Here is a 25,693-nt window from a genome sequence, read left to right as displayed (position 1 = left end):
GACTTCTCTTGCTACAACTCCATCGCCCAAGACATCAAATGATTAAAGCTCACTTTCCTAAACCCAGAAATAAAACATACTTAAAAATCAATGTCCTGAATCGGAACTAGTATTGAAGACTTGGAAATGATGCACAGCCCTACATTTATGGGATTTAAGGATTGAGGTTCCACATTCCTTGTTTTTACTACAATGTTTATGCAAAAGGTATTATACAGTATTTACCTATCATTGAGGGAAATTTAAAAAAAATAAAAATCCCTTAACAACTTATATTTATCTAGCATCTTTAACATACTAAAAAGTCCCAAGGCGCTTCACAGGAGCATTATAAAAGCATAATTGAGACACCGAGCCACATAAGGCAATATTAGGGCAGATGGCCGAAAGCTTGGACAAAGAAGTAGGTTTTAAGGAGCATCTTAACAGAAGAAAAAGAAAGGCAGAGAGGCTTAAGGAGGGAATCCTAGATTCGGGCCTAGGCATCTGAAAACACAGCCACCAACGGTGAAGTGATTAAAATATCGGGGATGCTCAAGTAAAGTCTGTAAAAAGTGTCATGGTCCTGCAGTTTTTTTTCTGGGAATATGTGGTTTGCCTTTAAGGCTTGCAAAGGATCAGTATTGCTTTAAGAACCAGCAAGCCTCAGGAGTTATAGGAAGGTGCATTTTCGTTGCCTTAGAAACAGCCATTTGGAGACTGCAATTCAAAGGGTTCATTCTCGTTACCATAGATACAGCCACTGGGAGTGAGTATTAAGCAATACATTTGTTACAATTTAATTCTGAACTGGCTTCACACAATAGATGGCACAATTTGGCTGGGTCTTTCTTTAATTTGGAAAGTTTTAAATGATATGTTAGGCGATCCCACAATCAGAATCATATATTTTGATTGGGGGCTTTGACTGGAGCGGTCGGTCATAACAAAAGTCAATAAAATATCTGATCTGCTCTGAATAAAGATCTCTCCCATGCATTTAATTGTCACATTGCTTATGTACTACAGGCAACCTGAATATACATTATGACAATCACCTGTCATCTCGGATACGGTAGAAAAATCCATAGCCATTGTAGACCATAGGAAGAACAGCACCCAGGACTGTAGTATATCCAACAAGGCTAGTTGACAGAACAAAGTTTCCTCCACCACCACTGTTAAAACAAAAGAAATGAAGAAAGCAACATAATGGCAAACTAAAACAGTCATGAAAACATCCAGTAAGCTAGTCTATACCTTACCTGTAACAAGTCATGTTATTTTTGTCTTAAGTCTGTGAAACAGGGAATAATTACCTTTTAGTAAAGGCAGGATCTGAATAGAGCTCTGGCACAGGAAAACCTTCCTGTTTAGCTATAAGCAGCAGACCCAGGAGGTGTCGGTCAAAGCCTAAAGTAGAAATGCAATTGGATCACATAATTAATTATACATAAAATCTGCAAGTATTAATTTAGAAAAAGTCAGTAACCATCAAATCAATGGAAAAAAAACTGCTTACCTCTACCATTCTGACAGTCAGTCATCAGTTTGTGATGCTTTGCAAAAGATTTCATCATCAGCTTCTGACGTTTCACATTCTAGGATCAAATATTAAGCAGTTAAAGCACAGAAAGTTACTCAACATCAAGAGTTGGAAAAGATTACAGAAAAATATTTGTAGCAGAACCCAGAGTCTTATCTCTACTATAGTACAGTTAAAAGAAATTAATTCAGTGTAATCTTAGTTCCCTTAGCTGCTTGCCAATTTAAACACACATAGCTATCAAAGTAAATTTACGAGTTATTAATATAGATCCTGTCAGAATCAAGCCATTTTTAAATTCTATTTATATTATGTGGTCATTAAGGTCAACACCTAAATACTTAGTAATTAACAATCATCTAAAGAAGGGGCACAAATGATATTTTTGACTAAAGGCCTGACTGAGCTTAAGAAACAAGAAAGATATATATTTTCCTCTATTCCTGTTAGCAAAATGTCATCGTGAACATAAAGTGGGGGTGTCTGCTTTGCATTGACACTGATATTTTTTATATTCGCATTAATGGATGAATTAAAATATATCCCAAAGTAAACAAGTTTAAGACAAAGACTGTAGAGATTATGGTATCTGTATTATCTGGGCACATAAAATGTATAAGCAGGATGATTGACTTCAGTGAATGTCTTTTAAATGGTTTACAGGACTGAACTGATTTAGTAAATAAAGAATGAGCTATCTTAGATATAGAGATTAGAAAAAATGAACTACAAGAACCAGATAAAGAGATAAGGCACAAAGCCCCAAAATAGTAATTAGGAATCATTTAAAACAGATTTGGTGGGAAACGGATACCTCAATAAACACAGATATGAATTGGTTACTTCTGACCAAAGGATAGGAAGAATGAATTAAATATTTAAAGTTTCCAGACAACATGAAACTGCTATTAGCAAGCAGTAGTACATTCCAGAGAAAAGCAGGAGGGACAGTGCCAGGAGGTAAGGTATATTGCAGAACTGAATATACTTTTATTGGAAAAAATATGAGTGATAAGAGGACCCAATCCAAAATAATGAGCTATAAGGAAATAGCAGGGGAATGGGATTAATTGGATAGCTGTACCAGGCACGAGGGGCTGAATGGCTTCCTCTGCTGTATGATTATTTATGATTATTTACAGATTATTTAACTCCTACTGTATTTGTAGAATTGGAGGTCTGTAGTCCAACATCAATAAGCCTCAAGTGAGGCTGAAGATTAGAAGGAAACTCCTTCCTAGCAGCTTTGTGAAATATACTCCCAACTATAGCAGTTAATGTCATGCCAATTACTCATTTTGAAAACAGAACTGAATAAGAACCTTGAAAGTGACTGAAGGTTGTAAAGAAAAGGACTGAAATAATCAAATGCTGAGGGACACTTATGCCATTGGGACAACAAATGCATCATTTATGGGATGTAACTGGTGAGCACTGAATAACATGAAGTGTACTGTTGGACTGATATCTTGATGTTCTGCTTAATTATCCTTTTTGGTCAGGAAGATATGTAGCAGAGCTTTATCTTGCAATTTGAATTGTTAGCCATCTCCCTCAGGCGACCGAGTGGGGTCAGCAGAATTTGTGAACAAGCTACTGCAGTATACGCACATTGCTACTGGTGGCAGCTCCAAACTGCTGCCCAACCTTTTTAGAAGGCTACCAAAATCAGGGGTAGAATCTTCACTTTAGGAGTGAAACCTGGGCACAAATTGTGCTGAATTTCTGAACTGAAGTTATGGTTTAAGTTTCCACTTGAAATCCTTGGCATAATTGCAAACGTAAATTTTTTTCATGAAATAGCACTATTGGGCAGCATAATTATTTTTTTCCCCTTGCATCAAAAAATACTTATTGATTATTTAAGAGTGATAACGTGGCACAGTTTTATTAATACAGCCAAAAATGGGTTTATTACAATAAACATTTTTAAAGAGTGTCTACTCCATCACCTGAGTGAACTGATTTTAAATCACTGAAAATGACTCAAAAAACTATACTAAAACATTTACTAGTTTCACTGGTGTACACCAGTCAGTTTCTTAGTAAATTATGTATTCCTTAATACTTAAAAACTTTTAAAATGTGCCTTAGTGGCTTTGCTTCTCAAAAAAAAGCTTAAACAGGAGAGGGAGAGCAATCAGGAGGTTCATTAGTGTGGTTGGGGAAGGTTTAAATTAAATTGGCAGGGGGTGGCACCAGGATATAGAAGTAGAAAAGAATAATAAGGTGTATAAAGGAGTGAAAGTGTTGGATAATACTACAGAATGACGTAGTACCGTATTTGCTAGGAACACACTAAGAAGGACTACAAAGATTGCAAAGGCAGGTTTATGGTGCATGTATGTAAATGCACAAAGTGTGGTGAATAAGGTTGGTGAATTGCAAGCACAAATAGCCGTGTGAAAACATGACATAGTGGTAATAACAGAAACATGGCTTAAAATGATGAGGATTGGGTGCTTAATATTCAAGGATACAAAGTGTTCAGAAAAGATAAGGAAGGAAAAAAGGGAGGTGGGATGGCAGTACAGATCAGGGAAGACATTGTCGTATTGGAAAGGGAGGATGTTCTTGAGGAGGCAAAGGTAGAATCCATTTTGATTAATGTTGAGAAGTAAAATGGCTATGACCACGCTACTGGGGGCATTCTATAGGCTTGCAAATAGTGAGAGAAAGACAGAGGAGCAAATCTGCAGGGAAATCACAGAGATGTGCAAGCACTATAGAGTTGTGATACTGAGGAAATTTAATTATCCAAATATCGACTGGAATAATGTTATAGCAATGGTAAGGAGGGGGAGGAGTTTCTGAAATGTGTTCAGGAGAACTTCCTTGAACAGTATGTTCTCAGCCCAACTAGGAAGGAGGCATTGCTGGATCTTGTGCTGGGGAACGAGGTGGCCCAAGTGGACCAAGTATCTGTGGGGGAAAACTTGGGTAAGAGCGATCATTGTATCAATAAGGTTTAGAGTAGCAATGGAGAAGAACAAGGAGCAATCTAAAGTAGAACTTCTAAATTGGAAGAGGGCTTAAAGCGTGGCTACCTGACCTGAACCCGACCAGACCAGAGAACGTGGCGGGTTCCTGTCGGGTCGCGTCTCTCTTCCGGGTCCAGTATTCGGGCTCGGGTCGTGTTGGGCTGGACGTGGACTGTGCTGCCTTGTTCCGGGAAGTAATCTTCAAATGAACGTTCAGGACGTCAAGGCGGGAGACGTGCAGTCCGGACTCCGCATTCTGCAGTAAAGCCTGGCTACCCGTCCAAACCCGACTACGTGTGTCGGGTTCAGGTTGGGTCGGGCATTTAAAAAAATTAAAGGACTCGAGCCCGGGTCGGGTTCAATTTGGCAGCTGTCGGGTTGGGCCGGGGTCAGATTTTAATTTTATACCCAAGCCAGGCTTTAGAGGACCAACTTCAATGGGATGAGAGGGGATCTAGCCAGGGTAAAATGGAACCAAAAATTGACAGGAAAAACTAACAGGACAATCTTCAAGGAGGAGATGTTTCAGGTATAAGCTAGGTACATTCCAACAACAGTGAAAGGTAAGGGAAACAAAGCCAGGGCTCCTTGGATGACAAGGGAGAGGAAAATATGATGAAACAAAAAAAAAAGAGGATGAATGATGCATGGCAGATGAATTCTTTGAGCAAGAACCAGGCCAAATATTATAAGTAGAGAGGGAACATGAAGAGGAAAGTAAGGCTGGCAAAGAGAGAATATGAGAATAGAATGGCAGAACACAAAAGGGAACCCAAAAATCATCTACCAAGACGTGGGTAGGAAGCAGGTAGCAAGAGGTGGGGCGGGGCCTATTAGGGACGTAGAGGATGATATATGATTAGAGGCGCAAGGTTGCAATACTTAATGAGTAAAAGCAAAATATTGCAGATGCTGGAAATCTGAAATAACAACAAAAAATGCTGGAAATACTCAGCAGGTCTGGCAGCATCTGTGGAGAGAGAAGCAGAGTTAACGTTTCAGGTCAGTGACCCTTCATCAGAACTGGCAGAGGCTAGAAATGTAAAACATTTTATGCAAGTAAAGCAGGGGTGGGGCAAGAGATAACAAAAGACAAGGTGTTGATAGGACAAGGTCATAGAGAATAACTGACCAGAAGGTCATGGAGCAAAGGCAAATGGTATGTTAATGGTGTGCTGAAAGACAAAGCATCAGTACAGAGAGGGTGTTAACTGACAGAAAAATGAACAGCCTGGCCCCAAGCACAAACATGAAAAAAACAGTGGGTAGGCACAGTAGGAACAAACTAAAATAAGATAAACCCATAAAAAATAAAAATAAAAATAAAAAGAAAAAGGGGGGCCCATCATGCTCTGAAATTATTGAACTCAATGTTCAGTCCGGCAGGCTGTCGCATGCCTAATCGGTAAATGAGGTGCTGTTCCTCGAGCTTGCATTGATGTTCACTGGAACACTGCAGCAATCCCAGGACAGAGATGTGGGCACGAGAGCAGGGGGGGGGGTGGGGGGGAAGTGTTGAAATGGCCAGCAACCGGAAGCTCCAGGTCATGCTTTCAGACTGAGCGGATGTGTTCCGCAAAGCGGTTACCTAGTCTGCGTTTGGTCTCCCCAATGTAGAGGAGACCACATTGTGAGCAGCGAATACAGTATACTAAATTCAAAGTAGTACAAGTAAATCGCTGCTTCAGCTGAAAGTAGTGTTTGGGGCCTTGGATAGTGAGGAGAGAGGAGGTAAATGGGCAGGTCTTAAACCTCCTGCGATTGCAGGGGCAGTTGCATGGGCAAGGGGACGAGCTGGTGGGGGTACACCCTAGTCCACTCCTCCATTACCTCCACCACCTCGTCCCCTTCCCAGGGCACCTTCCCCTGCAATCACAGGAGGTGTAATACCTGCCCATTTACCTCCTCACTCCTCACTATTCAAGGCCCCAAACACTTCTTTCAGGTGAAGCAGCGAATTACATGTTTATGCTTGGGGCCAGGCTATTCAGTTTTTTGTCAATTAACACCCTCTCTGTAGTAACGCTTTGTCTTTCACCACACCATTAACATACCCTTTGCCTTTGCTCCATGACCTTCTGGTCAGTTATTCTCGGTGACCTTGTCCTAAAAACACCTTGTCTTTTGTTATCTCTTGCCACACCCCTGCTTTACTTGCTTAAAACCTATTGCATTTCTAGCTTCTGCCAGTTCTAATGAAGGGTCACTGACCTGAAACGTTAACTCTGCTTCTCTCTCCACAGATGCTGCCAGACCTGCTGAGTATTTCCAGCATTTCTTGTTTTTATTTAATACTTAATGAGCACTTTGTATCGGTGATTACTAAGGAAGAAGATGTGGACAAAATATCCGTCTAAGTGGAGATTGGGCTGAAAATTGAGAGGAAGGGTCTACTGGAAAGGCTTAGAGTGGATAAGTCGCCTGGTCTGGATGGCTTGCATCCCAGGTTGCTAAAAGAAGTGGGAGGGGTGATAGCAGAAGGACTTGCCATATTCTTACTGAGATGCAGAGGAGGTACCAGCGGACTGGAGAGTGGCAAATGTGACACCCTTCAAGAAAAGTGTAAGCGTGACTAGTGACTACAGGCCAGAGAGTTTAACAGTGCTGGTGGGTAAAGTTTTAGAGACAATAATCAGAGGGAAAATCAATAGGCACTTGGAGAGGTTTAAGTTAATTAAGGAGAGCCAGCAGAGATTTGTAAATGGCAGATCATGCTTGACTAATCTAACTGAATTATTTGACTGCCTGAGTGTTCTGATGATAGGTCACATACCTGAAACGTTAACTCTGTTTCTCTCTACACAGATGCTGCCGTCTGCTGTGTATTTCCAGCACTTTCTGCTTTTATTTCAGATTTCCAGCATCCCCAGTATTTTGCTTTTATACTAAACTTGGAGGTGTGGCAGACAGTGACGATGATACCAATCAACTGCAACAGGGCACGGATAGGCTAGCAGAATGGGAAGACAAGTGGCAGATAGAGTTTAATACAGAGAGGTGTGAGGTGATGCACCTTGGCAGTAGGGATAGAGAAAAACAATATAGACTTCTAAAGAGTGTACAGGGACAGAGGAACCTGGGGTTTCACGTGCATAGATCTTTGAAGGTGGCAGGACATACTCAGAGAGTAGTTAGCAAAGCATATAGAATCTTGGACTTCATAAATAGAGGTATTTAGTACAAAAGCAGGGAGGTTATGCTGAATCTGTTTAAAGCTCTGGTAAGACCACAACTAGAGTACTGCATCCAGTTCTGGTCACCACACTTTAGGAAGAACGTGAGGGTCCTTGAGAGGGTGCAGAGGAGAATTACCAGGGTGGTTCAAGGGATGCGGGATTTTAGCTACAAGGATAGGTTGGAAAAGCTAGGGTAATTCTCCTTGAAGCAAAGGGGATTGAGGGGAGATTTGATGGTGGTGTAGAAGATTGACAGGCTTAGATAAGGTAGACAAAGAAAAGGTATTCCTATTGGCTGATGGTACAAGGACTCGGACACAGATTTAAGGTTTTGGGAAAGAGATGCAGTGGGAAACTGATGAAGAACTTTTTTTAAAAACCAGAGTAAAAATGACCTGGGACTCGCTGCCTAAGGGTGGTGGAAGTGGAGATCTTGAATGATTTCAAAAGGAAATTGGATGGGAACTTGAGGGTAATAAACGTGCAGGGCTATGGGGATGGAGAGGGTGAATGAGACTGATTGGATTGCTCTACGGAGAGCCGGCATGGACTCGATGGGCTGAATGACCTCCTTCTGTGCCGTAATGACTCTATGCCTCTATTGTATGTCCTCGGGTCTTTAGTGAGGTTTAGCCGAGTTTGGTATACGATATGAGGCAAAGACAGAAGACTGCAGCAGCTAAACAGAAAGGCTTCTCCTTTTATTATGTCTTTGTTTCATTTTCTCCTTGCTAGCATGTGTTCTACAGCAGCTTCTAGAGTACACAATATACATTTCAAAACACAACACTACATCCCTCCCTTATTAGTAAATGAGAGACATAGCACAATTTCAAAACACTACAACACTACATCTATAACCTCGCCATGCTCATTATTTTGTACTGGGGGCATGGCCGGTTTTGTGGATGGAATCATGTTTTTTAAGCTGCAATAAAATCGTGGAAACTCCATTTGCGCTTCAAGTAACTTGCACTTAAAATTTCCTGACTTTTTTTTGCTATTTCAGGCAGTTTCAGGTGAACTGCGCTGGTAAAATGAGAACACACTAGCAAAAACTCTACCCCCAGTTGTTTGGTGGTACTGCAGCCCCAATTTACAACCACATCATGAGCTCAAACAATTGCGCACACAAGAAAAAAGCTCAAATCTTAATTTATATATTTTTGAGAGTGCTTCTATTTTTAAATTTTTTTTTTGAGGACTCTCATTTTAGAATTATGGACATTGGTTAATTTGGGAAAACTGAAAAGATTCTATGGATGTGTTTTTTTTTTAAACAAAGATCAAACCTTTACTGGATGTCACAAGCCTCAAGCTCAATAAACAACAGAAACCTTGGTGACTTGGAGGAAGATGTTTACAGAGAAGTGACATGTCAAGATTTATGGCGGTCAGAAGGTTTCGCTTTTGGGATATTGTTTTGGTTCAGTTGGAGTGTGGACTGTGTTGAAAGCAGTTGGGTTCGTAGCCTGCTGAAAAACCACTCAGCTCCTCTTTCTCGACCTCTTTGAAAAAACTCTGTGAATCCAGTGTGAGAGCTAAAACTCCTGATGCCGCATTTCTCCTGAAACGCTCCTGGAAGGCTTGCCAGATTAATTCTCGACGCCATCTGAAAAGAACTGTTCCAGAAAAGATCCCAGTGACCCATCTACGTGTTTTCGGGTGCCAGACTGTATGCTATTTTTGGGACACAACATATCTCATCTTTTTTCTTTAAGAATTAGTAATTATTTGGCCTAAGTATTCTTTTTTTGTCTTTTTATTTGTAAAAGAACTCTGCAAAAAAAACATTTTTTTCTTTAACCAGTGTGTGTGTGTTGGGTGTTTAAAAAGGGAACTTTCATATTTCAATCTGTCTGTTAATGTTTTGCTTTGTTACTGGATAAATCCCCTTTTATAATAAACTGATAATTTTGTTGTTCATTAAAGAAACCTGGTTGGTGTATTTTATTCTGGGATAAAGAGTAGAGTATATGATTGACCATATCAGTAACTGGGTAAACATTTAAATACATGTTGTGACCTGTGGAGAAATGGAACTAGGGAAAGACAGTGCACTCCTCCAGCCTTGGTCGTAACAATGTTATTATATTGGGGAAAGAGCAATGGAGTGGGACTTCATGTATAAAATGAATATCCCTAGCTCAGTTTCATATGGCTACTATATCATCAGGAAAATTACTTCTAAAGATAAACTCTATGGTACAGATTACAAATAATGGGCAGCCAGCAATGAATTTAAAGCAGCAACCCAACTTCAGGATTCAGATGGCCACTTGCAATTCACTGCTCTTGTTGAGAATATCATCTGTACCTTATGACTGTATTATGCTTTATTAAATATATTGTTAATTACACTTTCAGGTAATACTGTTAGTTTTGAAAATTAACCTTCAGCTGGAGTACAAGATTGCACGCAGCCCAAGAAATACTTTTCCAAATATCAAAACACCGAAAACAGAAAAGTTGTCAGGCAACCCAATGAAGTAAGTTTTATGCTATGTCAAAAGTATCAGTTTTACATATGCGTACATCTAATGCCACCTTTAATGAATCCAGTTTGGACAGATTATTTAACAGTTGAGTGTGTAGTTGCCTGGTAAGATTATCTGCAGCCAACAATGTCATTAAAGAGCAAGACATGGAGCAAGGAACAAAGGATGCAATAATTTTTTTAAAGCCTCAGAAGAAGTGATTAACTGTAGCGACAAGGGACACAAGAAACATGAACAGTGGAAGAGCTACTGTAAATAAGCACAGGGTCGGAGGAATACAACACAAAATGAAAAATATTGTTTAACTAATTGAACACCTACAGAAGCTGATGGATCCAGCATTGCTCTACACCATTCCACTGCCTCAACAGTGCAGGGCCTCATTGTCTCTGTTCTACCATGATAAAAACGTCTAGTTGTTGCAGTCTCATAACAGCAGCCAGGTCTGTGAGAAATTGATTTGGAAAGATAGATTATGCAGCCCAGGTATTACAAAATTCTAAACATCTCAGATGTCGTTAGGTCAACACACACTCTTGAATTAAAAAGAAAATGCAATTTAATAAACTTACGCAATGTAGAGACACTGGTATACTCTAATATTCACAAACGTATGTTCCACCACTTCCCTTGCCTACCTCATGCAGCTAAAATTAAAGACATGTAAAAATAGAACAGCAAACACTGCATTACTTAATGGTTACAACTTAATGGCTTTTACACTAAAATCACCAGCAAGCCTCTTTAGTTGCTAACTACTGTCACATACAAAACCTCACTTCAATCTTGAATTATGACAAGATAACAAGCAATGAATTAGGGGGAAGAGAAAATTGGTGCAGGAAAGTCAGCAATTCTTCCAGCTTTCTTCATATCAATAATGCTCCTCTGAGATAGAGATTTTGCTTTTATGCAATGCTCCATCCAGCAGGCTAGTTAAATCTAGGAATATGAACAGAAATTTAAATGACAGTGAAGTTTGCAATTTAAACTTAAGACATTCTCGTTGGGTTCAAAATTGCTGCTCGTTTTTCTAGAAGATGAGTTACCACATTAAAAACAATGGTGTCATGTCAATACTTGGAACTGGTGTAAAAGCTTGACATCGACTATGGCTTCTCTCAGATAAGATAGACAACAGTGGGTATGCTGGTCTGCAGGTGACAGCACTGAAACAGGCCCTTCGGCCCGTCGTGTCTTGTGAAATCATCTTGTAGATAGGGATGCTGTTTACAGTGTTCTTTTTTTTTAAAAAGAGATACAGCACTGAAACAGGCCCTTCAGCCCACCGAGTCTGTGCCAACCATTTATACTAATCCTACACTAATTCCATATTCCTACCACATCCCCACCTGTCCCTATATTCCCCTACCACCTACCTATACTAGGGGCAATTTATAATGGCCAATTTACCGATCAACCTGCAAGTCTTTGGCATGTGGGAGGAAACCGGAGCACCCAGAGGAAACCCACGCAGACACAGGGAGAACTTGCAAACTCCACACAGGCAGTACCCAGAATTGAACCCGGGTCGCTGGAGCTGTGAGGCTGCGGTGCTAACCACTGCGCCACTGTGCCGCCCGAAGTTCTCTTCAAAAGATAATTTTAAAGAGATGAAGCAACAGCCATCTAGACAGGACTTTGAAAAACTGAGCTGCTGGGTTCGAAATTTCCCCAAGATCAAACTTTTGAAAGTAATATTGAAGTTTCTTGATAGTGAATTTGATTTTAGATTATTAATGCTGATAGCAATTCTGGATATCAGCTTCACCACAGAGACATAGGCCGGAATTTTATGGCCCCCCACCCCCTCAACTGAGTGGGATGCGGGGGGCTGTTCCTGATGTCTTCCTGCTACAATTTTATGTGGGGCAGCAAGAAACGGCCCGCCCACCCCAGGCCAATCAAGGCCCTAAGTGGCCAATTAACTGCCACTGAAGGGCCCCCTCCCATCGCCGCTGGCATTTTACCTGCGGCGGCCGGGCGGCAAAGGTCCCAAGAATGCCAGCAGATAAAACATGGCGGCCTCCTTGTGCGCTACAGGGTGGGCGGGCCTCCCCCATAGCCCAACTGCCCCCACTACACAAATACTCACCCCACCCCTAACCGACCGCCCCTGGTCTCGTGGGGCCTGGCCGATTTTTTGGGGCCTCGCCGGGGACACTTACCTTAGTTCTGGGGCATCCTTCCTCTTGCTTCCGTTGACTGGGTGTAGACCCAGCAGTGGCCACCGCTCCCGGTGGTGCTGCTAGGACTGAGCGCCAGCCTGCTGATTGGCCAGCAGCTCCATTAGGTGGGACCTCCTGCCTCAGGGAGGTGGAAATCCCGCCCAAGGCCAATTAAGGGCCTGGGGAGCGATAAATCTCGATCAGGCTCCCCAGGCCCAGCAGAGGCAGGCTCGGCCACAACTTTTCGGCCCAAATTCTGACCATTGTCTGTAAAATTCTTTCCCAACGGAACATGCTTGACAATGGATATAGATTTTCTACTAGTCCTTGGAGCTCGACAGTGGCAGAGTTTGGTGCTAATCACAGATTTGTATATTGAAATACATATGAATCGAATTTTAACTGATCACTAGTGCAAATCTTTCACTGAACCTGGACTTTGAGAAATGGGATCCTGCAGCATTACAATCCCTGTTCAGCCTGAGTGCAGTTTATGTCTTTCAACTAGTAAATGAGATCTCAGCCTATAATGAAAACTTGTTTGATGTTCTAATTTGCCCACCGTGTTAAATAGTTTCTTAAAATTTTTTTTAAAAACTCCTGCCATAAGTATTTTCTTTTGAAACAGGATGGTGGACAAAGCAGCACATTATTACTTAGGTTGCATTTGCTGACAACACAACCACTAGGTGGCGCAGTACAGGCACAAATGCAACCTAATCGACAAACGTCAGTCTGCGACATCTCAGGCAGCTGCCAGTAATAAAGATGGCGCTCCTCAATTTGTCACAAAAAAACTAATTAAACCCAAACCCCCTCAATGGCTGCGATCGCCGCCTCCATCCCAGTCCAACAGCTCCCTCTTGCCATTGCGCCTCTGCTTGCCGCTTGCTCCCCGCCTCGCTGCTGCCTCCCCAACTTGACCACTTGCTCCTCGTCTCCCTGATCCCCACACCTCCCAACCCGGCTGCTCGCTTCCAGCCTTACAACCTCCCCGCTCTGAGCGGCTTGCTCCCCGCGTCACCCAGTCATCCCTTGGCCGTTCAATCCACACTTGGCAGCCTGTTCCCTGCTGCTTTACCAGGCAACATAGCAGGCAGCGATCGGTCAAAGGGTGGAAGCGGTGAGCGAGCAGCTGAAGCGGCGAGGCCAGAAGCGAATGGCCGAGGGGAGGAAGCGGCGAGGCCGGAAGGCAGCGGCTGGGGTGGTTGGGGGGATTGGTACTGTTGGGGGGGGGGGGGGGGGTGGAGGGAGTGGAGGTGGCGATTGCAGCCAATGAGGGGTGAGGCAACGCTCGGACATTGCTACGTGTGGCGGCATTATGCGGTACCGTCGCTATGTGCATGCGCAGATTCATACTGGCAAGCTGGCAAATGCTCTGACGCACTGATGATGTCGCCGAATACTCTGCGCATGCTCTGCACTGTCAGGAAACACTCCGTATTACTTAAGGAAAGAAATTGCATTTCTCTAGTACTGTTCACAACCTCAGCCGATGTGATCACTGTTGTAATGTCAGGAACAGCAGCCAATTTACATAAGCAAGGTCCCACAAAGAGCAATGAGATAAATGACCAGATAATCCGTTTTACTGATGTTACTTCAGGGATAAATATTGGCCAGGACGCGGCAGGACCTCCTTGCTCTTTGATATTTTACATCCACCTGATGCATCCCAGATTTAACATCTCATCTGACACAGGACACCTTGGACAGTACAGCTCTCCTTCAACTGCCCTGGCGTCTCAGCTTAGATTTTATGAAGCTTCTGGAGAGAGGACTTGAAACCACAATCTTCTGACCCAGAGGTGAGAATTCTACCACTAAGCCATGTCTGTCTTACATGAACAAAATAGAAGAAAGTAGGAACAAAGAACCTCCACTCAGGGCATCTACAGAGCACTGGTGAGACCACATCTCCAATACTGTGTGCAATTTTGGTCTCCTTATTTAAGGAAGGGAGAAGAAGATCCCAAACAATGTAGGTGCGAGAACACAGCCCTGTTTCACACCACTCAGGATTGGAAAGGGGTCTGATGAGGTGCCGCCATATTGAATTGTGCCTTTCATATTGTCATGGAATGAGGTGATGATACTTAGCAGCTTTGGTGGACATCCGCTCTTTTCCAGTAGGCTGAAGAGACCACTTCTGCTGACGAGGACAAAGGCTTTGGTGAGATCAATGAAAGCAACGTAGAGGGGCATCTGTTGTTCGCGGCATTTCTCCTGTAGCTGGCGAAGGGAGAACAGCATGTCAATGGTGGATCTCTCTGCTCGAAAGCCACACTGTGCCTCAGGGTAGACACGCTCAGCCAGCTTCTGGAGCCTGTTAAAAGCGACACAAGCAAAGACTATCCCCACTACGCTGAGCAGGGAGATTCCACTGTTTAGGATCTTCTTCTGCCTGCTGCTCTCACATGCATTCAAGTTCTCAGAAGAAGAAATTTTCCTCCAATTTTCAGGGGGCAGGTTGTTCAACCTTGCCCATCTAAAAGCGAAGACCAAAGTACGGAAAGTCCTCATCAGGGAACTCCTCTTTGCTGACAATGCTGCATTAACATCTCACACTGAAGAGTGTCTGCAGAGACTCATCGACAGGTTTGTGGCTGCCTGCAATGAATTTGGCCTAACCATCAACCTCAAGAAAACGAACATCATGGGACAGGACGTCAGAAATGCCCCATCTATCAATATCGGCAACCACACTCTGGAAGGGGTTCAAGAGTTCACCTAACTAGGCTCAACTATCACCAGTAACCTGTCTCTCGATGCAGAATTAAACAAGCGCATGGGAAAGGCTTCCTCTGCTATGTCCAGACTGGCCAAGAGAGTGTGGGAAAATGGCACACTGACGCAGAACACAAAAGTCCAAGTGTATCAAGCCTGTGTCCTCAGTACCTTGCTCTATGGCAGCGAAGCCTGGACAACGTACGTCAGCCAAGAACGACGTCTCAACCCATTCCATCTTCGCTGCATCCGGAAAATCCTTGGCATCAGGTGGCAGGACCGTATCTCCAACACAGAAGTCCTCGAGGTGGCCAACAGCCCCAGCAGTAGCGTAGTGGTAGCACCGCAGCCTTACAGCTCCAGGGACCCGGGTTCAATTCTGGGTATTGCCTGTGCGGAGTTTGCAAGTTCTCCCTGTGACCGCGTGGGTTTTCGTCAGGTGCTCTGGTTTCCTCCCACCGCCAAAGACTTGCAGGTGATAGGTAAATTGGCCATTGTAAATTGTCCCTAGTGTAGGTAGGTGGTAGGGAATATGGGATTACTGTAGGGTTAGTATAAATGGGTGGTTCTTGGTCGGCACAGACTCGATGGGCCGAAGGGCCTGTTTCAGTGCTGTATCTCTAAATAAATAAAATATATACACCCTACTAAGCCAGGGGCGCCTGAGATGACTTGGCCATATGAGCCGCATGGAAGATGGCAGGATCCCCAAGGACACATTGTACAGCAAGCTCATCACGGGTACCAGACTCACCGGCCGTCCATGGCTCCGCTTTAAAGACGTCTGCAAACGCAACATGAAGTCCTGTGACATTGATCACAAGTCGTGGGAGTCAGTTGCCAGTGATCGCCAGAGCTGGCGGGCAACCATAAAGGCGGGGCTAAAGCGTGGTGAGTCGAAGAGACTTAGCAATTGGCAGGAAAAAAGACAGAAGCGCAAGGAGAGAGCCAACTGTGTAACAGCCCCAACAACCAATTTTAGCTGCAGCACCTGTGGAAGAGTCTGTCACTCTAGAATTGGCCTTTGTAGCCACTCCAGGTGCTGCTGCACAAACCACTGACCACCTCCAGGTGCTTACCCATTGTCTTGAGACAAGGAGGCCAAAGAAGAAGAATTTAAGGAAGGATGTGAATGAGTTGGAGGCGGTTCAGAGGAGGTTTACTAGATTGGTACCTGGAATGAGTGGGTTGTCTTATGAGGAAAGGTTGGACAGACTGGGCTTGTTTGGACTGGAGTTCAGAAGAGTGAGGGGAGACTTGATTGAAGTATATAAGATCCTGAACGGTCTTGACAAGGTGGATGTGGAAAGGATGTTTCCTCTTGTGGGCGAGTCCAGAACTAGGGGGCACAGTTTTAAAATTAGGGGTCGCCCTTTTAGGACAGAGATAAGGAGAATTTTTTTCTCGGAGGGTTGTGCGACTTTGGAATTCTTTGCCTCAGAAGGTGATGGAGGTGGGGTTATTGAATAATTTTAAGGTGGGAGTAGATAGATTCTTGTTAGGCAAGGGAATTAAAGGTTATCGGGAATAGATGGATGTGTGGAATTCAAGACACAAAACAGACCAGCCATGATCTTATTGAATGGCGGCGCAGGCTAGAGGAGCCGAATGGCCTACTTCTGCTCCTAATTCATATGTTCGTAACACACCATCTAGCATCAGTGACTATTATGTGATAGTTATTTGTGTTTTCAGTTCAATAACTCAATACCATGCACTAAAAGTATGGTTGTGGAACAAATATGATATTTGCTTTATAGCAGGTATGATGCTTACCGTCCATGAAATCTGTAGTATGCTAACTGAAGTGCAAGTTGTACAAATATGTCTGGGTGTAATAACTTCTTTTTGATCAGAGATTTTCCAAAAGCAGTGAAGGCATAGCTGACAATTTGGACATCCAATGCCTGTAAAACCAAAAGAGGGTTATCACAATCACATAAAATTATTCTGCATCAGTTATTACATAACATGTCCATTGATGCTATTTAAAATTATACCATAAACAGATCTGCTTCTATTCCACATTTAATTACTATAGTTTATACATGTAGTTTTTCCTCCACCTCCTAGTACATCAATTCAGCAGGCTATCACAACACCATAATCAAACATTTCCTTTTTGTTTTCAATGTTTGTGCTCAAACTGAGGGAGGTTGGTACTAGAGACCTCTTCCAATTTCAGGCACCCAATAACAGCAAAAGCACTCGTTCCTTGGTCAGATATAGCACAGCTAGATTAAGAATAATACTCCCTTCGATATGCCGAAACAATGGAACTCAGCTCCAACCTTACAGAACCACGTTCTCTACAGTGGTGTGACATCTGACTCTGTTTCACACACCAGCTATGCTCTGGCCTCCAATTAAGATTAACAATTAATGCTGAAATTTTAAGACCATATCCACAAGGAATTGGATAGATGATACAATTGTACAGGGCTTCAATGAGACAACACCTGGAGTACTGTGCTCAGTTATGGTCTCTATATTTAAGGAAGGCTATACCTGCATTGGAGGCAGTACAGCGAAGATTCACTAGATTAGTTCCTGGGATGAGGGGGTTTTCTGATGATGACAGGCTGAGTAAATTGGGCTTATACTCTCTGGAGTTAAGAAGATTGAGAGGTGATCTCTTTGAAACATACAAGATTCTGAAGGGGCTTGACAGGGCAGACACTAAGAAGTTGTTTCCTTGGCTGCAGAATCTAGAACATGGGGGTACAGTCGCAGGATAAGGGCCGATCATTTAGGACTGAGAATAAGGAGAAATTTCTTCAAAGTGTTGTGAATCTTTGGAATTCTCTACCCCAGAGGGTTGTGGATGCTCCATCATTAATACATTTAAGACTGAGATGGAGAGATTTTGGTCTCTCAGGGAATCAAGGGATACGGGGAACAGGAAAGTGGAGCCGAGGCTGAGGATCAACCATGATCATACTGAATAGCAGAGCAGGCTCAAGGGGCTGTAGGGCCTACTCCTGCTCCTGTTATGTTATGAGACTGCTCAAACTCATTTTACATAGCACACAGAGGAGACCTTCATCACTTTAACTTGGTTAGGTTTGGCCCCAGACTGAGGGGAGAAAAAAAAATCACGGAGTATTTTCAATCAGTTTTAAATGTTCTTTAATTCAAAGTGCAACATCACAATGGCCAGAAATCAATATACAAATGTGGAATAATCAGCTTGCATAAAAATGCAACATACAGCACAGCTATCATTTAGAATTTCACCCTGGTTAGATCATTTTTCGATAAAACCAGTTTAATCGCTTACAAAATGAAAGCAGGTATCCAAATTATATTGTCTTGGATGGTCAATAAATACCTCAACTACAACAACAAATTAAGAACCAGATACTTCACATAAGTGTACACCTACTTACACTGGCTAGAATATGATCAGAAATAGCAGGCAAGAAAGTCGGGATAATCAGAGAACTGGATACAAATTTTTTGCCTTCAAGTGGCATGTATGGTGGTGTAACTAATGCTTTAGTTTGACTACCAATTAAACATTTTACTCACTAAAATAAAAGCAAAATACTGCAGATTCTGGAAATCTGAAATAAAAATAAAGTGCTGGAAATACTCAGCAGGTCAGGCAGCATCTGTGGACAGAGAAGCAGAGTTAACGTTTCAGGTCTGTGACTGTTCATTGGAGCTGGCAAAGGTTAGAAAAGAATTAGGTTTTAAGCATGTGAAGAGTGTGAGGATGGTTGGGGGGGGGGGGGGGGGTGGAAAAGAGAACAAAAGGGGAGGTGATAGGGCAGAGGGCAGGAGAGATTAAATAACAAAGCTGTCCCGGGAGAAAGGCGAGGAGTATGTTAATGCTTGTGGTGAAAGACAAAGCATTAGTCCAGAGAGAGTGTTAATAGTGGAATAATCAGCAGCTCTGACTACATGAGAAACAGGCACACGGTTAAAAAATAGAATAAAATTAAAAATATAAAAAAAGACCAGTCATGCTCTGAAGTTGTTGAACTCAATGTTCAGTCTGCAAGGCTGTAGAGTGCCGAATCAAAAGATCATGTGCCACTTCTCGGACTTGCATTGATGTTCACTGGAACACTGGAGCAGGCCAAAGACACAGATGTTGGCATGAGACCGGGGGTTGGGGGGCGGGGGGGGGGGGGGGTTGGTGAGGGAAATGGCAAGCGACTGGAAACTCGGGGCCATGCTTTCGGACTGAGCGGAGGTGCTCCGCAAAGCGATCATCCAATCTGTGTTCGATCTCCCCATTATAGAGGTAACCACACTGTGAGCAGCGAATACAGTATACTAAATTGAAGGAAGTACAAGTAAATTGCTGCTTCACCTGAAAGGAGTGTGTGGGGCTTTGGATGTTGAGGAGAAGGGAGGTAAAAGGGCAGGTATTACACCTGCTGTGATTGCATGGGAAGGTGCCGTGGGAAGAGGACCAAATGTCAGGGGTGATGGAGGAGTGGACCAGGGTGTCGCGGAGAGAATGATCCCTTTGGAATGCTCTCCCAGTTTCTCTGTCTCTGACGCATCTGTTCTGATGATGCAACCTTCCACAACAGCGCTTCCGACAGGTTTTCCTTTTTCCTCAGCTGAGGAATCACCTTCCACTGTGGTTGATAGGGCCCTCAACCGTGTTTGACCCATTTCCCGCACCTCTGCCCTCACCCCTTCTCCCCCCCCCGCCCCCCAACCATCCCCCCCCAGAACCACGACAGGGTTCCCCTGGTCCTCACTTTCCACCACGCCAGCCTCCACATCCAAAGGATCATCCTCTGCCATTTGTGCCAACTCCAGCGTGATGCCAAAGCCAATCACATCTTCTCTTCCCCTCCTCTATCAGCATTCTGAAGGGATTGTTCCCTCTGTGACACCCTGGTCCGCTGCTCCATCACCTCATTCCCTCCCCACGGCACCTACCCATGCAATTGCAGGTGGTGTAATACCTGCCCTTTTGCCTCTGCTCTCCTCATCATCCAAGGCCCCAAACACTCCTTTCAGCTGAAGCAGCAATTTACTTGTATTTCCTTCAATTTAGTATGCCGTATTCGCTGCTCACAATGTGGTTGCCTCGATATTGGGGAGACCAAATGCAGATGGGGTGACCGCTTTGCGGAACACCTCCGCTCAGTCCGAAAGCATGGCCCCGAGCTTCCAGTCACTTGCCATTTCAACAAACCACCCCCCGCAATGCTCTCATCCCGACATTTCTGTCTTTGGCCTGCTCCAGTGTTCCATTGAACATTAACACAAGCTCGAGGAGCAGCACCTGATCTTTTGATTAGGCTCTCTACAGCCTTGCAGACTGAACATCGAGTTCAATAACTTCAGAGCATGACTAGCCTTTTTTAAAAATATTTTTATTTTTTTTTTTAAACCGTGTGCCCGTTTTTCATGTAGACAGAACTGCTGATTATTCTGCTATTAACACTCTCTCTGGACTAATGCTTTGTCTTTCACCACAAGCAATAACACACTCTTTGCCTTTGTCCCAGGACAGCTTTATTATTGAATCTCTCCTGCCCTCTGCCCTATCACACATCTCCCCTTTTGTTCTCTTTTCCACCCACCCGCCCACCCCCTTCACTAGCTTAAAACTTAATTCTTTTCGAACCGTTGCCAGTTCTGATGAGAGGTCACAGAGCTGAAACATTAACTCTGCTTCTCTCTCGACAGATGCTGCCTGACCTGCTGAGTATTTCCAGCACTTTCTGTTTTTATTAAACATTTTACTCAACTGGAAACAGAATAGCCCTGCTGCTACTCTGCCATGATAGGAATCTTAAAATGCGAGAGAACGGCGAGTGCAACTGTTATGTTCAATTGAAAGCAGTTTCATAATATAAATAGAGTTGAATCAGTGAGCAATTAGAGAACAGGCTATCCTAGACTGGGTATTGTGCAATGAGAAAGGATTAATTAACAATCTTGTTGTGCGCAGTCCCTTGGGGACGAGCGACCATAACATGATAGAATTCTTCATTAAGATGGAGAGTGAGAGAGTTGAATCCGAAACTAGGATCCTGAATCTAAATAAAGGAAACTATGAAGGTATGAGGCGAGAGTTGGCCAAGTCAGATTGGGGATCTTTACTAAAAGGGTTGACAGTGGATAGGCAATGGATAATATTTAAAGAACGTGCGCATGAATTACAACAATTAGTCATTCCTGTCTGGCGCAAAAATAAAACCAGAAAGGTGGCTCAACCGTGGCTTAAAAAAGAAATAAGGGATAGTATTAGATCCAAAGAGGAGGCATATAAAATTGTCAGAAAAAGCAGCAAGTCTGAGGACTGGGTGCAGTTTAGAATTCAGCAAAGGAGGACAAAGAGGTTGATTAAGCAGGGGAAAATAGAGTATGAGAGTAAACTTGTGGGGAACATAAAAACTGACTGTAAAAGCTTCCAAAAATATGTGAAGAGAAAAAGATTAGTGAAGACAAATGTAGGTCCCTTACAGTCACAAAAGGGGGAAATTATAATGGGGAACAAAGAAATGGCAGGACATGTAAACACATACTTTGGTTCTGTATTCAGAAAGGAGGACATGAATAACCTCCCAGAAATGTTAGGGAACCAAAGGTCTAATGAGAGGGAGGAACTGAAGGAAATCAATATTAGTTAAAAAAAAAAGAGTGCTAGAGAAATTAATGGGGTTAAAGGCTGACAAATCCCCAGGACCCGATAACCTACATCCCAGAATACTAAAGGAAGTGGCCCCGGAAATAGTGATTGCATTGGTGGTCATCTTCCAAAATTCTATAGACTCTGGAGCAGTTCCTACAGATTGGAGGGTGGTAAATGTAACCCCACTATTTAAAAAAAAAAAGAGAGGAAAAACAGGGAACTACAGACCAGTTAGCCTCACATCAGTAGTGGGGAAGAGTCTTTATAAAAGGATGTGACAGCAGAACATCGAGAAAGCATAAACGGGATTGGGCAAAGTCAGCATGGGTTTACAAAAGGGAAGTCATGCTTAACAAATCTACTGGAGTTGTTTGAGGTTGTAACTAGAAGAAAAGATAAGTGACAACCAGTGGATGTGGTGTATTTGGATTTTCAGAAGGCTTTTGATAAAGGTCCCACATAAGAGATTAGTGTGCAAGAGTAAAGCACATGGGATTGGGGGTAATATACTGGCATGGATTAAGAATTTGTTGACAAACAGAAAACAGAGGGTAGGAATAAATGGGTCTTTTTCCAGGTGGCAGGCAGTGACTAGTGGGGTACTGCAGGGATCAGTGCGTGGGCCCCAGCTATTCACAATATATATTAATGACTTGGGTGAGGGAACTAAATGTAACATTTCCAAGTTTGCAGATGACACAAAGCTGGGGGGTAATGTGAACTGTGAGGAGGTTACAAAGAGACTCCAATGCGATTTGGACAAGTTGGGTGAGTGGGCAAATGCATGGCAGATGACGTATAACATGGATAAATGTGAGGTTATCCACTTTGGTTGTAAAAACAGAAAGGCAGATTATCTGAATGGGGATAGATTGGGAAAGGGGGAGATGCAATGAGACCTGGGTGTCCTTGTACACCAGTCGCTGAAAGCAAGCATTCAGGTGCAGAAAGCAATTAGGAAGGCGAATGGTATGTTGGCCTTCCTTGCAAGAGGATTTGAGTACAGGAGCAAGAATGTCTTACTGCAGGTAGACAGTGCATTGGTGAAACCACATCTGGAGTATTGTGTGCAGTTTTGGTCTCCTTATCTTAGGAAGGATGTTCTTGCCTTGGAGGGAGTGCAAAAAAGATTTACTGGGATGGCTGGATTGACGTACGAGGAGAGACTGGGTCGACTAGGCCTATATTCACTAAAGTTTAGAAGAATGAGAGGGGATCTCATAGAAACCTATAAAATTCTAACAGGGACTAGACAGGCTAGATGCAAGGAGGATGTGCTCGATGGCTGGGGTGTCCAGAACGGGGGGTCACAGTCTCAGGATATGTCGTATGCCTTTTAGAACAGGGTGGTGAACCTGTGGAATTCTCTACTGCAGTGGAGGCCAAGCCATTAAGGATATTCAAGAAGGATATAGATATATTCCTTAATGTCAAAGGGATCAAGGGATATGGGGAGAAAGCGGGAACAGGGTACTGAATTAGAAGATCAGCCATGATCTTGTTTTGAATGGCAGAGTAGGCCCGAAGGGCGGAATGACCTACTCTTTTTTTTTAATTCATTCATGGGATGTGGGCGTCACTGGCTAAGCCAGCATTTATTGCCCATCCCTAATTGCCCTTGAGAAGGTGGTGGTGAGCTGCCTTCTTGAACCGCTGCAGTCCATTTGGGGTAGGTATACCCACAGTGCTGTTAGGAAGGGAGTTCCAAGATTTTGACCCAGCGACAGTGAAGGAATGGCGATATAGTTCCAAGTCAGGATGGTGTGTGACTTGGAGGGGAACTTTCAGGTGGTGGTGTTCCCATGTATTTGCTGCCCTTGTCCTTCTAGTTGGTAGAGGTCGTGGGTTTGGAAGGTGCTGTCTAAGGAGCCTTGGTGCATTGCTGCAGTGCATCTTGTAGATGGTACACACTGCTGCCACTGTACGTCGGTGGTGGAGGGAGTGAATGTTTGTAGATGGGGTGCCAATCAAGCGGGCTGCTTTGTCTTGGATGGTGTCGAGCTTCTTGACTGTTGTTGGAGCTGCACCCATCCAGGCAAGTGGAGAGTATTCCATCACACTCCAGACTTGTGCCTTGTAGATGGTGGACAGGCTTTGGGGAGTCAGGAGGGGAGTTACTGGCCTCAGGATTCCCAGCCTCCGACCTGCTCTTGTAGCCATGGTATTTATATGGCTACTCCAGTTCAGTTTCTGGTCAATGGTAGCCCCTGGGATGTTGATAGTGGGGGATTCAGCGATGGTAGTGCTGTTGAAAATCAAGGGGAGATAGTTAGATTCTCTCTTGTTGGAGATGGTCATTGCCTGGCACTTGTGTGGCACAAATGTTACTTGCCACTTATCAGTCCAAGCCTGGATATTGTCCAGGTCTTGCTGCATTTCTACACGGACTGCTTCAGTATCTGAGGAGTCACGAATGGTGCTGAACATTGTGCAATCATTCGCGAACATCCCCACTTCTGACCTTATGATTGAAGGAAGGTCATTGATGAAGCAGCTGAAGATGGTTGGGCCTAGGACACTACCCTGAGGAACTCCTGCAGTGATGTCCTGGAGCTCAGATGATTGACCTCCAACAACTACAACCATCTTCCTTTGCGCTAGGCATGACTCTAGCCAGCAGAGGGTTTTCCCCCTGATTCCCATCGACCTCAGTTTTGCTAGGGCTCCTTGATGCCATACTCGGTCAAATGCTGCCTTGACGTCAAGGGCAGTCACTCTCACCTCACCTCTTGAATTCAGCTCTTTTGTCCATGTTTGAACCAAGGCTGTAATGAGGTCAGGAGCTGAGTGGCCCTGGCGGAACTCAAACTGAGCGTCACTGAGCAGGTTATTGCTAAGCAAGTGCCGCTTGATAGCACCTTCCATCACTTTACTGATGATTGAGAGTAGGCTGATGGGGCTGCAATTGGCCGGGTTGGATTTGTCCTGCTTTGTGTGTACAGAACATACCTGGGCAATTTTCCACATTGCAGGGTAGATGCCAGTGTTGTAGCTGTACTGGAACAGCTTGGCTAGGGGCGCGGCAAGTTCAGGAGCACAGGTCTTCAGTACTATTGCCGGAATATTGTCAGGGCCCATAGCTTTTGCAGTATCCAGTGCCTTCAGTCGTTGATTGATATCACGCGGAGTGAATCAAATTGGCTGAAGTCTGGCATCTGTGATGCTGGGGACTTCAGAAGGAGGCACAGATGGATCATCAACTCGTCACTTCTGGCTGAAGATTGCTGCAAATGCTTCAGCCTTATCTTTCGCACTGATATGCTGGGCTCCCCTATCATTGAGGATGGGGATATTTGTGGAGCCACCTCCTCCAGTTAGTTGTTTAATTGTTCACCACCATTCACGGCTGGATGTCGCAGGACTGCAGAGCTTAGATCTGATCCGTTGGTTATGGGATCGCTTAGCTCTGTCTATCGCATGCTGCTTACGCAGTTTGGCACGCAAGTAGTCCTGGGTTGTAGCTTCACCATACCTCATTGAGGTATGCCTGGTGCTGCTCCTGGCATGCCCTCCTGCACTCTTCATTGAACCAGGGTTGGTCTCCAGGCTTGATGGTAATGGTAGAGTGGGGGATATGCCGGGCCATGAGGTTACAGATTGTGGTTGAGTGCAATTCTGCTTCTGCTGATGGCCCACAGCGCCTCATGGATGCCCAGTTTTGCATTGCTAGATCTGTTCAAAATCTATCCCATTTACCACGGTGATAGTGCCACAACACGATGGACGATATCCTCAATGTGAAGGCGGGACTTCATCTCCACAAGGACTGTGTGGTGGTCACTCCTACCAATCCAGTCATGGACAGAAGAATCTGCAGCAGGCAGATTGGTGAGGACGAGGTCAAGTATGTTTTTCCCTCGTGTTGGTTACCCCACCACCTGCCGCAGACCCAGTCTAGCAGCTATGTCCTTTAGGACTCGGCCAGCTCGGTCAGTAGTGGCGCTACCAAGCCACTCTTGGTGATGGACATTGAAGTCCCCCACCCAGAGTACATTTTGTGCCCTTGCC

At 44.0% G+C, this 25,693-nt stretch overlaps 1 protein-coding gene across 5 annotated transcripts in view; it reads right to left on the bottom strand.

The window, feature by feature from the left end:
- crot (carnitine O-octanoyltransferase) overlaps positions 1-25,693 on the bottom strand; it is a 71,966-nt gene that overhangs the window by 2,057 nt on the left and 44,216 nt on the right. For all 5 annotated transcript variants that reach the window (XM_068012954.1, XM_068012946.1, XM_068012939.1 and 2 more), the window contains 5 exons: positions 16,852-16,982; positions 10,502-10,625; positions 1,502-1,580; positions 1,299-1,392; positions 1,038-1,157 (listed from right to left, as the gene is read on the bottom strand). In XM_068012954.1, coding sequence (XP_067869055.1) covers positions 1,038-1,157; positions 1,299-1,392; positions 1,502-1,580; positions 10,502-10,625; positions 16,852-16,982 — 548 coding nt within the window. The remainder of the gene's footprint in view (positions 1-1,037; positions 1,158-1,298; positions 1,393-1,501; positions 1,581-10,501; positions 10,626-16,851; positions 16,983-25,693) is intronic.

This window comes from Heterodontus francisci, chromosome 2, assembly GCF_036365525.1.
Source record: "Heterodontus francisci isolate sHetFra1 chromosome 2, sHetFra1.hap1, whole genome shotgun sequence".
NCBI lineage: Eukaryota > Metazoa > Chordata > Chondrichthyes > Heterodontiformes > Heterodontidae > Heterodontus > Heterodontus francisci.
This window is presented reverse-complemented; position numbering and strand designations above follow the sequence as displayed.